At 38.8% G+C, this 23,238-nt stretch overlaps 1 protein-coding gene across 1 annotated transcript in view; it reads left to right on the forward strand.

The window, feature by feature from the left end:
- Positions 1-23,238, forward strand: part of CHRNA7 (cholinergic receptor nicotinic alpha 7 subunit) — a 112,072-nt gene that overhangs the window by 76,362 nt on the left and 12,472 nt on the right. Inside the window, exon 5 of the mRNA XM_042940474.1 lies at positions 19,722-19,801. Within this exon, the coding sequence (XP_042796408.1) occupies positions 19,722-19,801 (80 nt within the window). The remainder of the gene's footprint in view (positions 1-19,721; positions 19,802-23,238) is intronic.

Consider the following 23,238-nt stretch of genomic DNA (forward strand, 5'->3'; position numbering starts at 1 on the left):
TCCACACCTAGCACAGATCCTCCTTAGGATTCTTTCTTTCTCTCTCTCTCTCTCTCTCTCGCTCTCTCTCTCTCCCCCCTCTGCCACTCTCCCCTTAATGCTCACTTGCTCTCTCTCTCTCTTAAAGAAAAAAAATAAATAAATAAATAAATAAAAGGCTTATGGAAGATCTGTGGCAGTAGCATCTAGGTGTGAAGGTTGCAGTTCTCTCTCAACTTCCAATACATGTTGTCACTTTTTATCTTGTCTTTGTTGACCCTTATTTATTATGAAAGCTAACTTCATATTGAAGGCAAATTAAAGGCAGACATCTTCATATTTCAAAATACTATCATTAATGGCCATGACAAAGTCAAAATGCTTAATTTCTGTCCCCCCTTCCCTAAACAGCTAAATTTCATTTTATATGTCTTCCTTGAGTCCATCCACTTAATACATTTTTAGGTGATTGTAATGACTTCATCTTTCAGTCATCATAAACATTTTCCATGTTTCCATGGATTTTTCGTGATCATCATTTTAATGGTGACATAATAGTCCATTGAGAAGATGTATTTTAATTGACCATTGTTGGATATTTGGTAAAGTTTCTAATTTTTTAAAAAAATAATCCTACCTTGGGGCGCCTGGGTGGCTCAGTTGGTTAAGTGTCTGACTTCAGCTCGGGTTATGATGTCCCGGTTCGTGGGTTCGAGCCCTACATCGGGCTCTGTGCTGATAGCTTGGAACCTGGAGCCTGCTTCAGATTCTGTGTCTCCCTCTCTCTCTCTCTCTGCCCCTCACTCACTCATGCTCTGTCTCTCTCTTTCTTTCAAAAATAAATAAACATTAGAAAAAAAATAATCCTACCTTGGGGCACCCGGGTGACTGTCGGTTAAGTGTCCAACTTTGGCTTAGGTCATGATCTCATGTTTTGTGAGTTCAAGCCCCCCATTGGGTTCCATGTGCACAGCTCAGAGCCTGGAGCCTGCTTCAGATTCTGTGTCTCCCTCTCTCTCTGTCCTCCTCCACTCACACTGTGTCTCTCTGACTCTCTCTCTCTCTCTCTCTCTCTCTCAAAAATATACATTTGGGCTCTTTCCATACTTTGGCTATTGTTGATAGTGCTGCTGTAAACATGGGGGTGCATGTGTCCCTTTGAAACAGCACACCTGTATCCTGTGGATAAATGCCTAGTAGTGCAATTGCTGGGTCTTAGGGTAGTTCTATTTTTAGTTTTTTGAGGAACCTCCATACTGTTTTCCAGAGTGGCTGCACCAGCTTGCATTGCCACCAACAATGCAAAAGAGATCCTCTTTCTCCACACCTCGCCAACATCTGTTGTTGCCTGAGTTGTTAATGTTAGCCATTCTGACAGGTGTCATGTGGTATCTCATTGTGGTTTTGATTTATATTTCCCTGATGATGAGTGATGCTGAGCATTTTTTCATGTGTCTGTTGGCCATCTGGATGTTTTCCTTGGAGAAGTGTCTAAGATGTGGTATGTATATATATATATATATATATATGTGTATATATATATACATATATATATATATATATATATATATATATATATATATATATACACCACACACACACACATACACAATATCTTTATGCCTTTTATTTCCTTTATTTTCCTTGTGAGGACATACAGTATTATGTTGACTAAGAGTGTCGAAAAAGGTATCTTTGCCTTGTCCCTGATCTTAGAGGAAAAGCATTCAGTCCTTTTACCATTAAGTATAATGCTAGCTTAGTTTTTTTCTGTAAATGTTCTTTATTAGACTGAGGAAGTTCCTTTATATTCCAGTTTTCTGAACTTTTTTTTTTAATGGATGAGTATTGAATATTACCACTCTCTTTTCCATATCAATTGAGATAGTCATGTTCTTTTTCTTCTTTAGGCTCTTAAATATGATTGATGCCACTGATCAGTTTTAAAATACTAAACCAGCTTTGTACCCATAGACTAAACCCCTCTTGGTTATATATGTGTGATTACTTATACATGCTGCTGAATTATATTTCCTAACATTTTGTTAAGGGTTTTTGTGTCTATTTATGAGGGAATGTAGTTTGTAGCTTTCTTCCCCCCCTCCCCCCACTTCTCTTTCTTTCTTTCTTCTTTTATTGTTTTGCTTTTTTGTTTTTTTTGATACTGTCTTTGTGGTTTTCATTTCAGAATAATTTTAGCCTCTTAATATTAGTTGATAGACATTCTCTCATCCTCTACTTCCTGGGAGAGAGTTATAGAGTTAGTATTAATTCTTCTTTAATCATAGGATAAAATACTCTAGTAAAGCCATCAGGATCTAGAGAACTAATTAAAGAGTTTTTGGTGTTTATTAATTTAATTTGTTTTAATAGTTTTAGGACTATTCATCTTACTTGTTTACTCTTGGTTAAATTTTAGCAGTTTGTGCTTTCTGAGGAATTTGTGTATTTCACCTAGCCAGTCAAATTTATGTATAAGGAGTTGTTTATAGCATTCCCTTATCATTCTTTTGTTGTCTACAGGGCATATAGTGCTATACTCAGATTCATTCCTAATACTGGTTTGTCAATTTTATTGATCTTTTCACAGAAGTAAATTTTTGTTTCATTGATTTTCCCTATTTTTTTTTCTCTTCTCACTTTGTTTGACTTTTGTTCCTATCTTTATTATTTCCTTCCATCTACTTACTATAGATTTATTTTTCTCTTCTTTTTCCAGTTCCTTGGGGGGTGATCACAGATTATAGAATTGAGACTTTTTTCTAATGTAAGCATTTGCTACCATAAATTTCCTTGTGGGCACCTTACCTACATCTTATAGGTTTTGATATGCATTTTTTATTTTCATTCAAATCAGTGTATGTCTTGAATTCCCTCTAGACTTCCTCTTTGACTCAGAGATTATTTAGAAATTTGGTGTTTTGATTCCAAGTGTTTTGAGACTTTGCTGTTAACTTCCTGTTATTTGTTTCTAATTTGATTTTCTTGTGGGCACATGTCACACTCTGTATAGTTTCAGTTCTAACAAATGTTGTCAAGATTTGTCTTATGGCTCAGGATATGGTCTTATTATATGTCCCATGGGGTCTTGAAAATAATGTGTTTTTGCTGTTTTTAGGGAAAGGATTTTCTGTCCATTAGGTCCTATTGGTTGAGGATGTGTTAAGTTCTTTTGTATCCTTGCAGATTTTCTATTTGTCCTGTTGTCAGTTGTTGAGGGAGGAGTGTTGAAGTCTCCAACTGTAACTGTGGATTTGTCTGTTCCTTTTTTTTCACTTCCATATGGTTTTGGTTCACATATTCTGCAGCTTCTTTGTGGAAAGAATGTATGATTACTATGTCTTTTTGGTGGACTGAGACTTTATCAATGTGTAAATTTATGCCTACCCTTTGTAATGATCTCTCCTCTAATGTCTACTTTATCTGATGATAATGTAGTTGTTCTTGTTTTTTTGGATAATATTTTCTTGGTATATATAATTTGGTTGGAAGTCTAGAGTCCTCACTTGGCTGTTGTTGATGGGGTAGTAGTGGAACGTGATTTTCTTTGGTGTTTAGCTGAGACATAAATATTGTCTAAAAGTTTTCTGTGTGACTGGCTGCCCTTCTGATCACTGGGCTACACAGAGAAGGCTTTTTCTCAGGGCTTTATTGTTTTGTTTTGGTTTGGTTTTGGTCTATGCCCATTTGTGCTTCTCAAGTACCCAGTTTGGAATATAGGAGGCAAATGGAACATATAGGGACCTCATGTCATTCCTTCTGCCTTCTTCTATGCACTTTTCGTGTCTCCTTATATTTATTTATTATATTCAGAGTTTTTAGTCATAAATCATGGAAGGAATAGTGGATTAGTCAACTTGAGCTGCCATAACAACGTACTATATATCGGGTGTTTTGTTTTGTTTTTTTTTTCTTTTTTGTACTAAAGTAGATATTTTAGACTGAATCCTGAAGCTATTAAATTTTATTTCTTATTTATTTATATACAGTGCTGCTCCCAAGAATAATTCAAAGTGATCTTAATGGATACATAAAAATGGAGACACTTATTTCTCACAGTTCTGGAGGCTGGAAGTCCAAGATCAAGGAGCAAGCCAATTCCGTTCCTGTTGATAGCTTTCTTCCTGGCTTGTAGATTGCTGCCTTCTCACTGTGTCCTCATATGGCATATAAATAGGAGTCGGGGTGGGGGGAAGGAAGATGGAAAGAGAGATATCTTCTTATAAGGTTACCAGTCCTATTGGATTAGAGCCTCATCCTTATGCCTTCATTTAACCTTAATTACCTCCTTTCAACCTTTAAGCCCTATCTTCAAGTACAGTCACATTGGGAGTTAGGGATTCAATATGTGGATTGGTGAGGGGTGGAGGGGGACAAAAATCAGTCGATAGAAAATAGTTAAAAGTATGTCTTTCTATAACTGAAAGTCTGAGCTCTATTTTTTATTCTATCAAAATGGTAATAAATGCATTTGTGACTATAATTGTTTTAATCTTAGATAACTTTCCAGACCAAACATGGAATTTTTAAGGCTATTAAATGCTCTTATTGTATTTTGTGAAATTTTTTTCCAAGCATGTTATACCAACTTGGTTTACTTCTAAAGAAAATTAGGTTCACTTCATTCCCAACAGCTGTTTTTATTTTACCTCTTTGGCCTAAACTTTGCACACTTTCAAAAAAAAAAGAAAGGAAAGGAAAGGGGGAAATAAAGGAAAAGGAAAAGGAAAAAGAAAAGAAATTAGGCCCCAGTATTATATTCCACTTAATGTAAACCAAGTTTGGTTTTTATAATTCATTATAAACCTTTTTGCTTCAGTGTTTTGGTAGAAATAGTATCATTATGGGCAGGAAATCTTTAGATTGACTTCTTGAAGGCAAAAATAATGTTTTTTATCTTTTTTTTAATATGTCATAGCAAGTGGCAGTTTTTGAAAACATATGCTTAGTTTATTTAGGCATCTTAATCATTCAGATTAATGTTGATCAGTTTCTTTACTATCTTCAATCTGAAGAGAAAAGCTCCCTTAAAAAATTAATGTGGTCACTTTTTAGCCAGTTACGTTAGTAAGGACTCAGGCCCCCTTTTATTTAGGGGGTTCCCAAGCTCATAGAGATCTCTGGAGTACAGGTGGGCAGAGTTGGATATTGTTACCTTTACCATCGTGTTTTCTAGTCACCCTGCACACACACATATGCGAATTTCTGCATATAATTTATAGTCTTTTAATACATGGTCATACCAATGGCAGAACACTTTGTCTTCCACTGACAAGGGTGATTAATTTTTTCCAATTTTCTCTTTGTTTCATAGATCTAGAGTCAGAAAAGGTGTCATGGGCTACATAGTTCAGGAATGAAAAATCACTTCTTCTTTCATTGACTTCTTCACATCAATTTATATAGGCTACCTAAAACACTGTGTTAGAAGGAATGCCCAGGCCACAAGCAGACCTTGGAAAACGGAGATCATCTCTCTCTTTCCCACATGGGGCCCTGGAGAGTTCAACGAGCTGTTCTGTGTCACAAAACTAATCACCCACCGAGGCAGGAGTAATACATGTGCTTCCTCTCACTTGCCCCCTAAGAGGTGGGGTGAAACTGAGAAAGCTGGCATGGTGTGGAAATGCTGCTGTCAGTGAGAAGTGGACTAAGAAAGCACTTACTTTTCAGTGCAGGAAAATGAAAAAAGAAGTTTGCCTGTTTCAGGCTGTGCTGGGGGAAGCTGCCTTCTGGGTCTAGTGGGCTGAAGGTTCATTCCAGTCTGTCCCATTAGGAAGCTTCTATGTGCCCTCTTCAAGCTCCATAGGTGGTAAATCTGTGTTTGAGCCATGTGACTTCTGCAGTCTGACAAATAGTACAAGGCAGGACAAGGAGAAGTGTCCATGGACAAAGGCTGTACAGCTGTGACAGGAAAGCCACAGGACTCTGTTCTTTCCTCCCACTGTCCCCTCACTTCCCTGCCCTCCTCTCCCACCAATGCTGTTTCTGCATCAACACCAACATGAGCTCTTGTTCTTACAGAAAATGGTACAAAGACTCTATAAGGAATGAAACAGCAGAGAAAGTAAGATGGAACTCACTTAAAAAGTATACACATACACAAAAACAAAAACCCTGCTAAAGAGGAATTGAAAATTAAAATTATAAAACAAAGAAACCACTCACTTGGAACAAATGGAAAACACAGCAAATAGATTTAGATCTAAACTTTAGATAATTGAAACTAACAAATATTTTTAAGAGAATTAAACATGATTAAGAATTGAAAACACAAGAAAAGAGGAATGTACCATTTAAAAAGCAGCTTTAAGGGGCACCTGGGTGGCTCAGTCAGTTAAGCGTCTGACTTTGGCTCAGGTCATGATATCATGGTCCACAAGTTCGAGCCCTGTGTCGGGCTCTGTGCTGACAGCTCAGAGCCTGGAGCCTGCTTCAGATTCTGTGTCTCCCTCTCTCTCTGACCCTCCCCTGTTCATGCTCTGTCTCTCTGTCTCAAAAATAAATAAACATTAAAGAATTTTTTTTTTAAAGCAGCTTTAAAAAGTCAAGCAAGGGGCACCTGGGTGGCTCAGTCGGTTAAGCGTCCGACTTCGGCTCAGGTCATGATCTCACAATCCGTGAGTTCAAGCCCCGCGTCGGGCTCTGTGCTGACAGCTCAGAGCCTGGAGCCTGCTTCAGATTCTGTGTCTCCCTCTCTCTCTGACCCTCCCTCGTTCATGCTCTGTCTCTCTCTGTCTCAAAAATAAATAAACATTAAAAACATTTTTTAAAAGGTCAAGCAGAATTAATAGAATTGAGAAATTTAACCATCAAAATTAAAAACTCAGTGGAGGCATTGGGTATCATGAGACATAGTCGAAGAAGAGGCTATTTGCTGAATGAATTATAGCAAGCTAAATAGATGGAAAATATGAAAAGAATAGTGAATAATTGCAAAAAAATCTAACACTTCTGTGATGTTTCTGTGTGCCAGGTCCTGGTCCAGATGTCTTACATATATTAACAACCTTATGAGAAAGGTATTATTATTATTCCTATTTTGCAAATAGAGTAAAATAGGAATAAATAATCATGATCATAATCATATTAAAGCACAGTGTGTCTGAGGTCATGCAGAAAGCAGATATGCAAGCATGAATCTAAGGGATACCATGTACTTAATTCTGCAAGACATGGAGTATGGGTCCCTCTCATATGTAGGATTAGTGTTCCCACACATGTTTGCTAGTAAAATAGAAGGAAATAATAGAATGTGGGAGAAGTTTCATGAGATTATTCTGAAAATAATCAGAAGAAAGGTAAAATTGTGACTTGTATATAGACATAAAAAACGAACACATGTTAAAGAATTTATTTTACTTATATAACTGACAGATGTTAGAGCCAGTTCAAAGGAGAAGTTACATCAGGAAGATTTATATGGAGGAGGGGAATATTGAGAGGAATTGTAGGTGGACACAAAACTTGTTTATCTACAACGCACAGAAAGTAAAATCACCACCAGTTAAATCACTACCAGACAGCATATAATTTATACATCTATCAATTGCTTGGAGCTTACAAAGCACTGCTAAATAGCTCAAACACAATGACAGGGTAACTCAGAACCGTGTGTTAGCAAGGATACAGTTTTTCATTGAAACAACACTTTTTTTCAACATAAGCCGTGTTCCAAAAGAGTGGCTGAAAATTTAATAATATTGATGAAAAACATAAATCCTCAGATTCAGGACATACAAGTCTGAGGAAAGGTAGATAGTAGGAAATGAGCCCCTAGACATACCATTTCTAAAAGCTGCAGATCATTCAAAGCTAAGGAGATCCTGGGAACAATGAAAGAAAAAAGGGCAGCTTACTAACAAAGATGTGACAATTAGACTGCAGACCTTTTAGAAGCCACAGTAGAATCCATTAATAAAAACAAGAGAGAGAGAATATTGTCTAAGTACTGAAAGAAAATAATTATCCACCTAGAAGTCTTTCCCCAGCCAAATCATTTTTTACATGAGGGGCAAAATCAGACATTTTCAGGAAAACAAAGACTAAAAAAGTTTCCCATGCAGTGGGAAACTGCCAGAAATACTACTAAGGAAACTACCAGAATAAACACTTAGGAACAAGGTTTGAAAAGGAATGGTAAGCAAAGAAGTTGGTTAAAAAGTCAGGTAAATACAAACAAATTAGAATATATAAAATAATAATGATGAACTTGGAGGTATTAAAAGCAAAGAGATTAAATGCTGGAAATAATTATGTGGAAGGCAGTACTTGGAGAGCAAGTGCAGGTAAAACACTGTTGTACTTAAGTTGCTCTGGCAGGGCATAGAGTTGTCATTTTTGAGTAAGACACATTAAAAATATAAGAATAACCATCAGAAGCGTAAGAATATAGTGAACTTTCAAACAGGTAGAGAGCAAGTGGGGAGAAAAATAAGGAAAACACAAGAAACCCAAAGAAAGGAGACAATCAAAGGAGAGAGAAACTGAAAGCACAAAATTAAGTAAGTAGTAGAAATAAAACCAAGCATTAGCAACATAGAAGATAAAAGTAAATGGATTAGGTAGCTAGGTAAAAGTACCGAGTTTCCCAACTATATATACTTTTAAAAATCCAGCTATTGGCTGTTTGGATGGAACTAAAGCACTTAAGTACATGAGACAAAAATAAACACACTAATTAAAATAAAAAGTAAAAAATGAAAAGATGATACCTGACAAACAGGAACCAGGAATGAGAATGGCTGTATTTACAACAGGAAAACAACAGCAACAAACAAAACAACCCCCCACAAAAAAAAAAAAAAAAAAAAAAGAAAACAAAAAAACACAACACACACTGTAAGAAAAAAGAACAACTAAAATTCAAGGTAAAGTCAGTGATAAAAGAGAAACAGTTTCTAACAAATCATGAGGCACCTGGGTGGCTTAATTAGTTGAGTGTCTGACTCTTGATTTTGGCTCATGGTTCATGGGATTGAGCCTCACATCAGGCTCTATGCAGACAGTGCAGAGCCTGATTAAGATTCTCTCTTCCCCTTCTCTCTCTCTCTCTCTCTCTCTCTCTCTCTCTCTCAAAATAAATAAACATTTAAAAAAGGACTATATAACAAATCTCACATGTATGTATGCAATAAACACAAAATATCTTTGAAACAAATAAAGACAATTGACAGACAAATCCATAATTATGGCAGAAGATTTTGATGTACTTCTTTCAGTAATTGATAGTTTAAGAAGAGGAAAAAAAACCAAGGATATCTAAGTTTTTAACTACACAGTTAACAAGACTTACCCAATATATAAATATAATAGTTAATAGAGATATACATAGACACAGATATAGGAATAGATTTATCCTTGTTTTACTAAAAGTAAATATCTGGAGAACTAAATATCTTTAGTGTGAGAGTGTATGTGTGTGTCTATGTGTCTTTGTTTCTGTGTGTATGTAGGGGGAATATGTAACCTTAAATATTTACATTAGAAAAGGTTTTATGGAGTATTGCTTGGCAATCAAAAAGAATGAAATCTTGCTGTTTGCAACTAGGTGAATGGAACTGGAGGGTATTATGCCAAGTGAAATTAGTCAGTCACAGAAAGACAAAAATCATATGACTTAACTCATATGAGGGCTTTAAGAGACAAAACAGATTGACATAAGGGAAGGGCAACAAAAATAATATAAAAACAGGGAGGGGAACAAAACAGAAGAGACTTATAAATATGGGGAACAAACTGAGGGTTACTAGAGGGGTTATGGGAGGGGGGGATGGGCTAAATGGGTAAGGGGCACTAAGGAATCTACTCCTGAAATCAGTGTTGCACTGTATGCTAACTAACTTGGATGTAAGTTTTAAAAAATAAAAAATAAAAATAAAAAAACAAAAAGAAAACATTTTAAAAGGAAATTTGTGAGTTAATCACCAATCTCAAGAAGTTAGAAAAATATTAATATTAAGTAAATAGAAGGGACAACAAAGAGTAGAAATACATTAAATAAGTAAGATAGAAATCAAGAAATAAACTTTTTTTAAAAAGAACTAATAGGGATGCCTGGGTGGCTCAGTCAGTTGAGCGTCTGACCCTTGAATTCAGCTCAGGTCATGATGCTAGGGTTGTGGGATCGAGCCTCAAGTTGTGCTCCATGTTGAGTGTGGAACTTGCTTAAGACTCTCTGTCCCTCTGTCCCCCTCACCTGCTCATGCTCGCTGTCTCTCTCTAAAATAAAAAATAATAATAATAAAATAAAAAAATAAAGATAATTAAAAACTAATAAAATGAACACACCTCAGAGTAATTATTTAGGAAATAAAGAAGATACAAACAAATGTTTATTAGGTATGTAAAGGGTTTATAACCTCCAACAGGCATTTTAAAACAAGTGAGACTTTACAGAAGACCATGGGGGAGGGGAAGGGAAGAAAAAAAAAAGTTAGGGAGGGAGCCAAACCATAAGAGACTCTTAAAGACTGAGAATAAACTGAGGGTTGATGGGGGTTGGGAGGGATAATGGGCATTGAGGAGGGCACCTGTTGGGATGAGCACTGGGTGTTGTATGGAAACCAATTTGACAATAAATTTAATATATATTAAAAACAAAAACAAAAACAAGTGAGATTAATATAGACAACTTTATGCCAATAAATTTGGAAATTTAGCCAGAATTAACTTTTTCTAGAAAAATAGAAGCTGGTTCTAGACAAAATAGAAAAAAATAGACAAGAAAATTGAATCAATATATATTTCTTAAAAATAGACTTTATTGGGGTTCCTGGGTGGCTCCGTAGGTTAAGCGTCAGACTTAAGCTCAGGTCATGATTTCACAGCTTGTGGGTCTGAGTCCTCTGTCAGACTCTGTGCTGACAGCTCAGGGACTGCAGCCTGTTTCAGATTCTGCTTCCCTCTCTCTTTCTGCCCCTCCCCTGCTTGTGGTCTCTCTGTCAAAAATAAATCAACTTTTAAAAATAATTAGACTTTATTTTTTAGAGCAGTTTTAGGTTCACAGGATAATTGAATGGAAAATACAGAGATTTCCCCTATATCCTCTGCCCCCACATTTGCATAACCTCCTCCATTATCAACGTCTCACATCAGAGTGGTACATTTGATGCAATTGATGAACTTACATTAACACAACATTATTACCTAAGTCTATAGTTTCATTTAGGGTTCACTCTTCATATACATTCTCTGGGTTTGGACAAATGTATAATAACATATATCCACCATTGTGATATCACACAGAGTAGTTTCACTGCCCTAAACATTTTCTACCCCACCTATTTATCCCTCCCTCACCACAACCCCTGGCAGTTTTGCCTATTCTGGAATGTCTTATAGTTGGAATCCTACATATGTAGCCTTTTCAAATTGGCCTAGTAATAAGCATTTAAGGTTCCTACATGTCTTTTCATGGCTTGTTAGCTCATTTCTTTTTTTTGCTGAATAATTTCCCATTGTCTGGATGTAACACAGTTGATTTATCCAATCACCTACTGAAAGACATCTTGGTTGCTTCCAAATTTTGGGAATTATGGATAAAGCTACTACAAACATCCATGTGCAGATTTTTGTGTATTACATACATAAGCTTTCAGCTCCTTTGGGTAAATACCAAGGAGTATGATTATTGGATTGTGTGGTAAGAGTATGTTTAGTTTTGTAAAAAAACTGCCAAACTATAGCCCCAAGTGTCTGTACCATTTTGTATTCCCACTATTAATGAATCAGAGTTTTTCTTGCTCCATATCCTTGTCAGCATTTGGTGTCAGTGTTCTGGGTTTTGGCCATCTAAGAAATGTTTCTCATTTTAATTTGCATTTCCCTAATGACATATGATGTGGAGAATCTTTTCTTATGCTTATTTGACATCTGTATATCTTTGTTGATGTCTCTGTTCAGGTTTCTGGCTCATTTTTTAATTAGGTTGTTTTTTTTTTCCCCCTTATTGTTGAGTTTCAAGAGTACTTTGTGTATTTTAGATTATATTCTTTATCAGGTATGTCTTTTTCAAACATTTTCTCCACATCTGAAGCCTGCAATTTCATTTTCTTGGTTAATATGTTTTGAAAAAGAAAGGAAAAGGTGGGTTTTATAGGCAAGTTCCATCTAGTGTATAATGTCAATTATGAATATACATGTATAAATCTTAACTACAATGTTAGCTCACCAAATCTAGCAATAATTAAAAATAAATCCTATCAAATTTAGTTTTCTGTTAGAAATATAAGTTTTGTTTAACTTTAGAAAAATCCATTTATATGACTCATCCTATTTACAGAATGGAGAAAAATTATGTGATCATCTTGGTAAGTGCAGAAAAATCAACTGACAGTGTTTAATATCCACTTGTGAAATAGAATAAAACTTTTGTTTTAAGTTTATTTTTTTTAGAGAGAGAGCATACATGGGCAAGCTGGCTATTGGCAGAGAGAGAGGCAGAGAGAGAGAATCCAAAGCAGACTCCTCACTATCAGCGAGGAGCTCGAACACACAAACCATGAGATCATGACCTGAGCTGAGATCAAAAGTCAGACACTTAATCAACTGAGCCACCAGGCACCCTGAAATAGAATAAAACTTAATTTCACTTGATTTAAGGTCTTTACCCATTTAAAGTTCAAACATTTAGAAGTTTCTGTATGTGGAACAAATAAGGATAATCATTGTCATCACATATCTTAACAATGGTATGAATTTAAGTAGTAATGAAAACAAAGGAATAAAACATCAAGTATTAGAAAGGAATAAACTAAATTATCATCATTCATAGAATATGCAATTTCTTTACATAAAAAAAAAAAACTTTTAGAGACTACCTAGACAAAATATATTGGATATAAGACAAGTGTAAAAATATTGAATGTATTTCTTTACCCATGTGACAATTAGAAAATGTAATTTAACAAATTTTATTTCCAATATCTGCAAGTGTTTATAAGTACCAATAAAAATAAATATAAGAAAGACCAAAATAAATGATGAGTTATATCATATTTATATGAAAATTGAATATTGCAAAGATGCCCAATTTTCCCAAACTATTCTATAAATTTAATGTGATTGCAACTGAAGTCTCAACAAGGTCTTAGTGGGAGTGGACAAGTGGATCCTGTAATTTACAATGATGAGTAAAGGGTAGGTGATGCAACATTTAAAAATTTTTTTTTTAAGTTTATTTATTTTGAGAAAGAGAGATAGTGAGTTGTGGAGGGGCAGGGAGGAAGGGAGAGAGAATCCCAAGCAGGCAGTACAGAGCCTGATGCAGGGCTCAAACCCAATAACCATGAGATCATGACCTGAGCTGAAGTCAGATACTTAATAGACTGAGCCACCCAGGTGCTCCAGTGATACAATGTTTAAAAGAACAAAGTTGGGGGACTTACTCTGCCAAATACCAACATGTCATTATGTTGTAGTGATTAAGATGATATTGTACTAGGTCAGACATAGTCATATAATTCAAGGAACAAAATAGGGAGCTCAGAAACTTGATACATACTGTAATAACATTTTCTTATTTATAACATGGTTATAATCCATCCAATGTTACATTCAATTATTATAATAACATCCATGTTACATGCCACTTAACATGTAAATTGGCGGATAAAGAACGGATTGAATATATTGCTCTGGAAGCTTCCAGCTGATGCCCAGATATCTGTCCCCTGGGATCTCTGACAGGTAGAAATGGCCATAAAATTTCAGTTCTGCTCAAGACTTTTTGTTCACAGACTGTGACTGGCCACATTGCTGGTAGTAGACCGTTAACATTTTAGAGTAAAATACAGAACTAAAAGTATCCCGAAAAAGGACTTACTACTTTTCTTTTTTTTCAATATAATTTATTGTCAAGTTGGCTAACATACAATGTATGCAGTGTGCTCTTGGTTTTGGGGTAGATTCCAATGATTCATCGCTTACATACAACACCCAGTGTTCATCCCAACAAGTGCCCTCCTCAGTGCCCATCACCCATTTTTCCCTCTCCCCTACCTCCCCATCACCCCTCAGTTTGTTTCCTGTATTTAAGAGTCTCATATTACTCTCTTTTGAAACAAAATTCATCTATTCTAAACAGACTGTTTTCCCCTCTGAAATCTAAACATACTTTATATCAGAGATGTCTTAACATGTAATTGATAGCTTTTTTAAAAAAGAGATTTAAAATAAATGATACCTTGATCCACTGTCTTTTGAGATAGACTGGCTCTCTGTTTCTTCCCCCTTTACTTTTTTTCCTTCCAATGTTTTTATTTTATTTTTTAAAAAATTTATTGAGATATAATTGACCTATAACCATATGTAAGTTTACTGTGTGCAATGTATTGATACAAATATATATTGCAATTTAATTACCACTGTAACATTAGCTAATACTTCTATCACATCACATAATCATTATTTCATTTTGTGGTAAGAACAGTTGAGATCATTTTTCATCTCTTCTGCTTTTCCATCCTTCTTTCAAGGACAATGTGAGCTCAGAGGGAATAGGGCGGATTGTACATGAATCCTTATTCATTAGAGTCTTCATGAGCCCACATACCTAGTGCCTACCCTCTTTGGTACAGCAGGGTGACCCTGGATTTTTTTTTCCTCTTTCTTTCAGAATTACCTGTATGTAGAATCATAGTTTAGTGAGTATGTGGCCTGTTGGGAGTTGACTTTCTGGGCTTTCTTGATGGCTGGTCACCCTGTTCTTCTCTCTCAGGGCACTGACAGCCAGACTCCAGGACCAAAGGATTCTGGGGGTGGCATGTTCAGTTTCTTTTCCCCGGCTTGAGGCTGAGCTCCTCCATGCTCCTCAGTGGGGGTCACTGCTGTAGGGCAGGCTAAGCAGGAGGCTGCACTGAGCTGGGTTCAGAGGCTCTGCTTCCCAGGCCAGGAGTCAGGGGTGGAACTAGGCACAGAGCAAGCCCTAAGGAATGGAAAACAGGAAGGAATCTAATCCCATACCTCCAGGGTTCACCTCTGCTGGCCCGTGCCTTCAATGGCTTCTGAAAGCACAGCTTGTAATTAATTCCATAAGCATTGATTGACTCCTGGATCCTGCAGTCATAGCCACCCACAGTTTGCTCTCAAGCCTCCATGCTAGCCTTGCTGCTGAGGCAAGTGCTAAGATAAGGTGTTGGGGCAATACCTCACTCACCTCAGGGTCTAGACGAACCACACCTTCATGAAGTTTCCCTCTGTCCAGTTAACCTCCAGATATGTGATCAGATCATGCCTTCTGTTGGGGATATAGCAACTTTCCTTTCCACCTGCTGGAGTTCTGCCCATCTTTAGAGCATATCCAGATGCCCTTTCTTCCTGACCACCCCACTAAGGACATAGGGCCTCAACCCTGAATGTTTAGGTTAAATATCCCTCCTGTCCATGGTCACTTTTCAATGGCCAAGGCCCATTGCCCTTGTTGCCCCATCAGTGGTGGGGGTGGGAGCCTGTCTGCCCTTCGCTGGCTGGACAAGGACCCAGGCAGCTAGAGAGAGGAGCCCTCGAAGGTAATGAAGGGGCCATGTGCCTAAGTTGTCAAGAACTCTGTGAGCACATCGTGTTCTAGTATATATTAGTATATATATTCAAACTGTTTAATACAGAAAGGTTCACATGCACAACAGAGCAGAAAGAGGAATGAACTGAGTCCTTGGACCCATCCCAACCCATGGTTATCAGTTTCTGCTGGCTGCAAGGCTGTGTTACCACATGGCCTCATGGTCACTATCTGCTGCCCCCCCCATTGTACATCACTGAATGCACATAGTGCTGGGCCGGAAGCCAAACAGCACTGACACTGTCACCTCCTGTGTCACTGCAGTGGTTTCGGCTACTCATGTTTCATAGGAACTTCATTACTTGCCTTGGAGAGCTGTTTTCAGACTCAGTTTTTAGCAATAGGGCCCTTTTTCAAACTTTATCTCCAGTTATCATGGCCAAAACAGATAAGTGGTATTAACATACAATTATTACAGGAGTTTACTTTTATATCATTTATGTATAAAATGGAAAAGAATTCTAAAACTGCCAAAAAAATATTAAGATTTGAATTTTGATAATGATGACAGAGTTACAATTCTGTTTGTCTTCAATATTCTATTTTGGTTGGACCGCATTTAAAAATCAGTGAGTCACATAGGTAAACTGTTGGCTAATGGAAACAGATTTTTATCTTGATTTTACTCATTTGTCTTATGATCTCAAGAGTCTTCAATTAAATTGATCCAAATGTATGGAGGAAGAGCTTGGAGGAATTTTTTTTTTTTCCTTCCAGAACTGAGTCACTGATCTAACAGATGCTCACAGTCTTTGTTATAAATGTAAAAATCAGAGAAGAAACCCAAGCTTAAAATAAGCAAAACTATGTATCCTCTGTCATGAATTGCACAGTGCTCTCAGTTGTAGCTACAGAGGTGGAAACGTGCTGGTTCTGAGTTGGAATTGTAGGCTCAAATGTGAAGTTTTAAAAAGAGCAGTGCAAAACTGAAGTCTTACTGGGTAACTCATTCACAAGAGGTTTATAAATGCAGCATAACCATGCCAAGAGAAGTTTTAGCTTAAACTTCCACCAAAAAAGGAGTTAAATGGGCCACATGCATTAATCCACTGGTAGGTAGTCTATTCTGAAGAGTTAAAATTTTGTAAAAATTTGAGTGGGTTTGGACTTTTATTAGCATTTTTAAATACAAGGAAATGAGATGTTGGAATAAACATTTACAGAAACTCCAAAGCACATCCACAGAATCTCACGGTTCCTGAGAACTCAGTTTGAAAATCATGATATGATATAAAGTGATTTTGTGAAGGTCCACATTTTCAGCTATTTTGTGCCTAGTCCCTGTTTATCATGTGATTCATTGAGACAGTGGGGTACAGACCACAGTCAAGCAAAGAATATTTGCACCTTGAGCCTGCCCCCTCCTCCTTCTCCCTGTGTGTGCTCAGAGTTAAGGAGGTGGGTGTGTCCTTCATCTCAAAGGATTATCCTTTTGTGGTGGCTTAGTCTCTCTCTCTTCCTTCTTCCTCTGCACATCATCACATTTTTGTTTCATATTCAAACCCTGACTTTTTTTGTACAGTGTTTTCCGCAGTTTGTGGTTGACATTTCTTTTTCTTATTACAGTGATTTTTTTAATGTGTCTTTAATAGAATCTGTGGTGTTTTCCAGCTTATTTCTTCTCTTCATTGCTCTGAATCTACTTCAGTCTCTTCAGAGACACCTCATATCTTGCTGTAATGTGTAAACACACCCCCTCTGTGCCTTTTCTAGGTCCACTGCACAGCTCATCATGGAAATCCATTTTCTTGATCCCTAGTTTTATTTATTTATTTATTTATTTATTTATTTATTTATTTATTTATTTATAATTTTTTATTTAAAAAAAATTAATGTTTATTTTTGAGAGAGGGAAGGGGCAGAGAGAGGGGGAGACACCGAAACTGAAGCAGGGTCCAGGATCTGAGCTGTCAGCACAGAGACTGATGTGGGGTTCGAACTCACAAACCATGAGATCATGACCTGAGCTGAAGTCAGACACTCAACCAACTGAGCCACCCAGGCACCCCAATTTATTTATTTATTTAAATGTTTATTTATTTATTTTGAGAGAGAGAGAGCGTATACACAAGCAGGGGAGGGGCAGAAAGAGGGTGACAAAATCCCAAGCAGGCTCCTCTCTGTCGGCGCAGAGCCCCATGCAGGTGCTAAATCTTGAGCCATGATATCAGGACCTGAGCTGAAATCCAGAATTGGACACTTAACCCTTTGAACCACCCACCTGCCCTGATACTTAGTTTTAGTTCAAAAGTTTATTTCTTCTTTTTCAGTATTCACCCTCATTTTCCTAGAGCTCATCCTCAAATCTAGCATGTGGGACACAAGCTCTGTAAGGCCTTTAATGTTCTTGAAGGTGCCTCTCTTTGCCTTCATGCTTGACTGGTTTCTTTCAGCCCTAGAATTTCTCTGTGTGATTTCTTTGGCCCTTCCCTCCCACCCATTGCCCCTGTTGTTTCTCCAGCAGCTGTTGAGTTCCCCTGGCCTTGTACTCTGAAGGCCCTCTTCATCAATGTCTCACATTTCATCTTTGTAATTCTTATCAGCCAGACCTCCTACCTGTCTATAAACATTTATTTCATAAGCCAAAATTTAATTTTCGTATTGCTGTGTTTTACTAAATGCAATATCCTCTTGAATTTCTGTGAGGATATTTTTTAAGGAGCAAATTTTTTTTGTTCCTTTCATTCACTTCTTCTTCTTGGATCTTTTCTGTGTCTTTAATTGTGTCTCTCATGCTGAGTGCTGTCCTCAAATATCTTGTGACTCTGAGTTTCCCTTTCAGAGGACCTCAGGATTAGAAAAGGCTGCCCCAGCCTCTGCAGAAGTATGCAGCCTTACTACAGGTCCCCAGTTGCTAAAAGGAGAGGAATTTAACTCCTTGGTGCTAGCGTTTTGACCCGGCTGCCTGTATTTTCTTGAGGGAATTCTGTTTCTTTTTATTTAAGGATAGCCAGGATTTGTTTTAATGAGGTATGCTAAGAGATGCAGACACAGAAGTAGCTGTCATGGAGGAAGCAGTTTTTACTCACAGTTCCCTAGAAACAGGAGGCATAGCACACCATGCAGACCCACACAAGAAAACACCGGGGTGGGTCAGGAGGCAGACGGAGTGAAGGGGGAACATGGGCAAGAGCCTTTGTTGTGGTTTCTGTGGAATGGAACTGGTGAGGCAGGATGAGCAGAGTTAAGATTGGCCAGTGTGAATAATTTCAGCGGGCTCTGGGTGATAGGGGCTGTCCCTAGCTGTCTGGTACCTGGCCCTCTGGTTATTAGGGCAGAGGGATAGAGGCCTAGAATATGAAACCCTGATAAAGGAGGTGGCTGGGGTGTGGGCTCTGGATTTGATGGTTTGCATTTGAGAGATACACTGGTGAACAAGTTGTCTGCTATCTCTGGGAACTGGCTAACCTGGGAGTGGAAGGGGGGCACACTTCATCCAGGGTCAGCAAAGCATCATAATACAGAAAATAAAAGTCATGGATAATAAGTGCTGTTGGCTTTAATTGTTGTTCTTTCTTCCTGTTTTGTGTCTTCTTCCCATCCCCTTTATAGAATTTGTTAACTGCTGGCTGCAGGAGTTTCTGAACATGGGCCGGGAGGGGCCTGGGGAGGATCTATCTAAAACTTATACCTAATTCTTCTCTCTTCACCTGCCCACATTCCCGTCATTGCTATTCATGGTGCCCAGTATGCCTCTGGGCTCTGCCTATGCCTGGCAACCTCCTGCGCTTGCAGCTTCAGTCATTCAAGATGTATTGGATAAGCATCAACCAAGCATTGGGCACATTCAGGAGACTGGAACTGGAGCTTTGAGGACAGTGGATCAAAATCCATGCCTGCATGGGGCTGTCAATGGCAGAGAGCTTCTACCCTACAGATAGATAGAAATTTCTCATCTGCTCCTGTCCCATGAAATTGTCTTCAGGATTGACTTTTGCTAAGAACTTTGTTTTATATGCATATGAAAATCACAGTTCATATGAAATGAGGGGGTGGTGGTGGACATTGACCTCTACCAACCTCTGCTCTGAGATCTCCCAGGCAGGCTGTGAATGGTGGCATGACCCAAGCGCGAAGAGTAGCACCTGCCAGAGCTATTCCAGCACAGTCACGACAGACCTAAGGGCATGGGAAACCCACTGCCTGGCAGTGCTGACTCATTAAATCCTTTTTGTGTTTCTAGTGCTGATGAGCGATTTGATGCCACATTCCACACCAACGTGTTAGTTAATTCTTCTGGGCATTGCCAGTACCTCCCTCCAGGTAAGATCCACTTCCTTTGTCCTCCTGTAGTTAGACAATTTCAGCATGTTTGGGGTGCTAATCCCCCAATGGTTGCTCACACTAGTGGTGGGCCTCCTTTGCCTCATTCACAACCACCCCTTCCTGTTTTCTTCCCTGTGTGCTTGCGTGTATTTCCTGAACTTGATGATGCCATCTTTCCCTTTTTTTTTTTGTCTTGGGGTCATGGCTCAAACTGTCTTTGGTGGCATGTGTCGTATGTTCTTATTGTGTGCCTCATGTTCTTTGAATTGAATCCACAGTGAATGCAAGTCCCCCTTGTCAGGTCATTTTCAGTTCTCCTTAAAACCTGCAAGCTGGGCAACCCTGGCCATTCTCTCCACCCATTTCAGCTCGCCATTTCCCCTCCCACCAGACTGCATATCTTGGCAGGTGCTGCTCTTCAGGTGTTGGGGCAAGATGGTGGACTTGCTGGCTTCTTGAGTGTGTGTGTTACAGAGGACTTGGGTGTTGGGTATAAGAGCAAGTGATTTCAAAGTGGGGCTCATCAATGACTTATTCCTAACTGAGCTTCTCTTCTCCTTCCCAACCAGTTGATGGTTAACTGCTTCCTGGAATTGATTTTTTTTTTCCCAAAAGCCCATCATTTCTGTCAATTCACTGGGCCCTGGGCTGTTCACTGAATAATATAGAGCATGAGGAACCTGGGTTTTAATGCTTTGAGGCATATAGGTATTAACAGAGTTTTAGAAATCTTTGAGATGATTTTTTACATGTTCTTTCCAGGATTATTTCCCCACTGCAACCATTTAACTTCCTGCTCCCAGGCAATCTGCAACCACCTCCCACCTCACCACCAACACACACACACACACCACACCACACCCACACACCTACCACCCCCTGCACAACACATACATGAATACACATTACACACCACCTACCAGAAAATGTCCAGGGTTGCCCAGCTTCCAGGTTTTAAGGAGAATGGGAAATGACCTGACAAGGGGGACTTGCATTCACTGTGGATTAAATTTATAGAACATCAGGCACACAAAACACCGCACATATATACCTCCCCCATACACATACACGCACCACACCACCCCCCACATACACACACACACCTACACCACACACACACCTACACACACCACACCACCCCCCACATACACACATGCCACACTATACCCACATACCTACCACCCCCAACACAACACACACCACACACACACACACACACACACACATACATTATACACCATACACATACCACAAACCCCACATATACACCCCACACACATACCTCCCTCACACATACCCACACACATTCACACACCAACAACACACCCCCCCACATACACACACTGTACACCACACGTATACCTTCTTATTCATTTCACAGCACAGCAAAGCTGGCCTTGCCTCCTGAGTTGTTGCTTAAATGCTCTTCCTCCTTAGTGGAGGATAAGCATCCCATGGGCAGATTCCATGTTTATACACCTTAGAATCACCACTAATCAACCAGGTACCTCTCCATAAATGAATGTGTAAGTGATTAAATCCATCAAAGGCAGGTAACTCTCAATAATGTTTGTACAGACTGAAGAGCTATAGATTTTCAGGTTTTCTGTCTTAAAGCACGTGCTTCCATTTTACTTTCCCCAGTTCCTTCACCCCTCCCCCAGCCCAAGCAGGCTTTCCACCTAACAGTAGGCCCCTTGGAGACTGAAGCTATGGGATGAGCCTTCCATCACATGCACAGACATTCTTTTTCACCAGGCTGTGAGTTGCAGCTTTTATTATGAGGGCTATTTTAAAAAACGATCTCCAGTAGTCATCAGTATACAAGAATATGGTGTTGCAGATTGTTTTGAAGGCTGAAGCTATTTTCAGCTACAAGAAGCAGTACTCCTGAGCCCCAAGCTGCCTGTGTGCAATAGCCCCCTCTGAGGCTTCATTCCTGTGTCCCAGCCTCCATGGCCCCAGGAGCCTGGTAAGGACAGGCATGTTGTGCTGTGAGTGTGGGAGTCTTCCATACATTGGCAGGAGAAGTTTGGAGCTTTCTGGCCTGGGGCAGCAAGACTGTGCCCTGGGGGTCATGTAGAACAGATCTGGGATGATGTTCTGTTCATGTAACGAAGCACAGGCAAAAAAAAAAAAAAATGTTTTGGGTACAAGATTTGAAATAGAGACTTGGTTATGAAATTACCTTCTTTTCTATTTCATATTTTTATAACAGCTTTATTGAAGTATAATTTACATATCATACAATTCACTGCTTTTAACTGCATGATTCAATGATTTTTAGTGAATTCACAGAGTTGTACAGCCATTACCACAATCTAGTGTTAGGACATTTTTTTTTAAGGTTATTTATTTTGAGAGTGAAAGTGCAAGCAAGGGAGGGGCAGAGAGAGAGGGAGAGAGACACTCCCACACAGACCCCGAGCTATCAGCGTGTAGAGCCAATATGAGGGTCCATCTTACGAACCATGAGATCATGACCTGAGCTGCAACCAAGAGTCAGACGCTTAACTGACTAACCCACCCAGGCGCTCCTAGAACATTTTTTATCACCCTGAAAAGATGCTTTGTGCTGGTCTGCAGTTAATCCCCATACTCACTGCCAGCCTCAGGCCACCATTGATCTGCTTTCTGTCACTAGAGATTCTCTTTCTCTGGCCATTTCATAGAAATGGAATAATTCAGTTATAGAGTTACATTTTCTACAGGCAATGTAGGTTTGAAGGGATCTAGCCCATTAATGGGAGGGCAGTGTCTGTATTGACTTCCAGATGCCCATGAACATTGGGTGTAACACTGAACATCATATTTAAAGGGACTTGAGGGGGGGGCGCCTGGTGGCTCAGTCGGTTAAGCGTCCGACTTCGGCTCAGGTCACGATCTCGCGGTCCGGGAGTTCGAGCCCCGCGTCGGGCTCTGTGCTGACTGCTCAGAGCCTGGAGCCTGTTTCAGATTCTGTGTCTCCCTCTCTCTCTGACCCTCCCCCGTTCATGCTCTGTCTCTCCCTATCTCAAAAATAAATAAATGTTAAAAAAAAATTAAAAAAAATAAATAAAGGGACTTGAGGGGATAGGAAGTTATTACCCTCTCCTAACTTGGTTGTGGGGTGAGGGTTGTGTTTGCAAAGCTGTTACATCCCTTCCTCCATTCATTCTTTTTTAAATTTAGTAGCAGAAATGTACAGAGCTGACTCTGTCCGCAGGAATAGAGGCACCCTTAGTTAGCTCTTTGTGCCTTCTCTTGCCTTCTGGCCTTTCTCTGGGCAGGGAGGAGTACATGGGCATATAAATTCCTAGAAGGGTTTATCTGGTCTCCTCTCTGACCTGGAAGAAATTCACTCCCAACTTGTCTTAGCTTGGACTTACTCTTTTTCTTTTTTTTTTTTTTAATTTTTTTTTTTTACATTTATTTATTTTTGATAGAGAGAGACA

This window comes from Panthera leo, chromosome B3 (genome assembly GCF_018350215.1).
Source record: "Panthera leo isolate Ple1 chromosome B3, P.leo_Ple1_pat1.1, whole genome shotgun sequence".
NCBI classification, from domain to species: Eukaryota; Metazoa; Chordata; class Mammalia; order Carnivora; family Felidae; genus Panthera; species Panthera leo.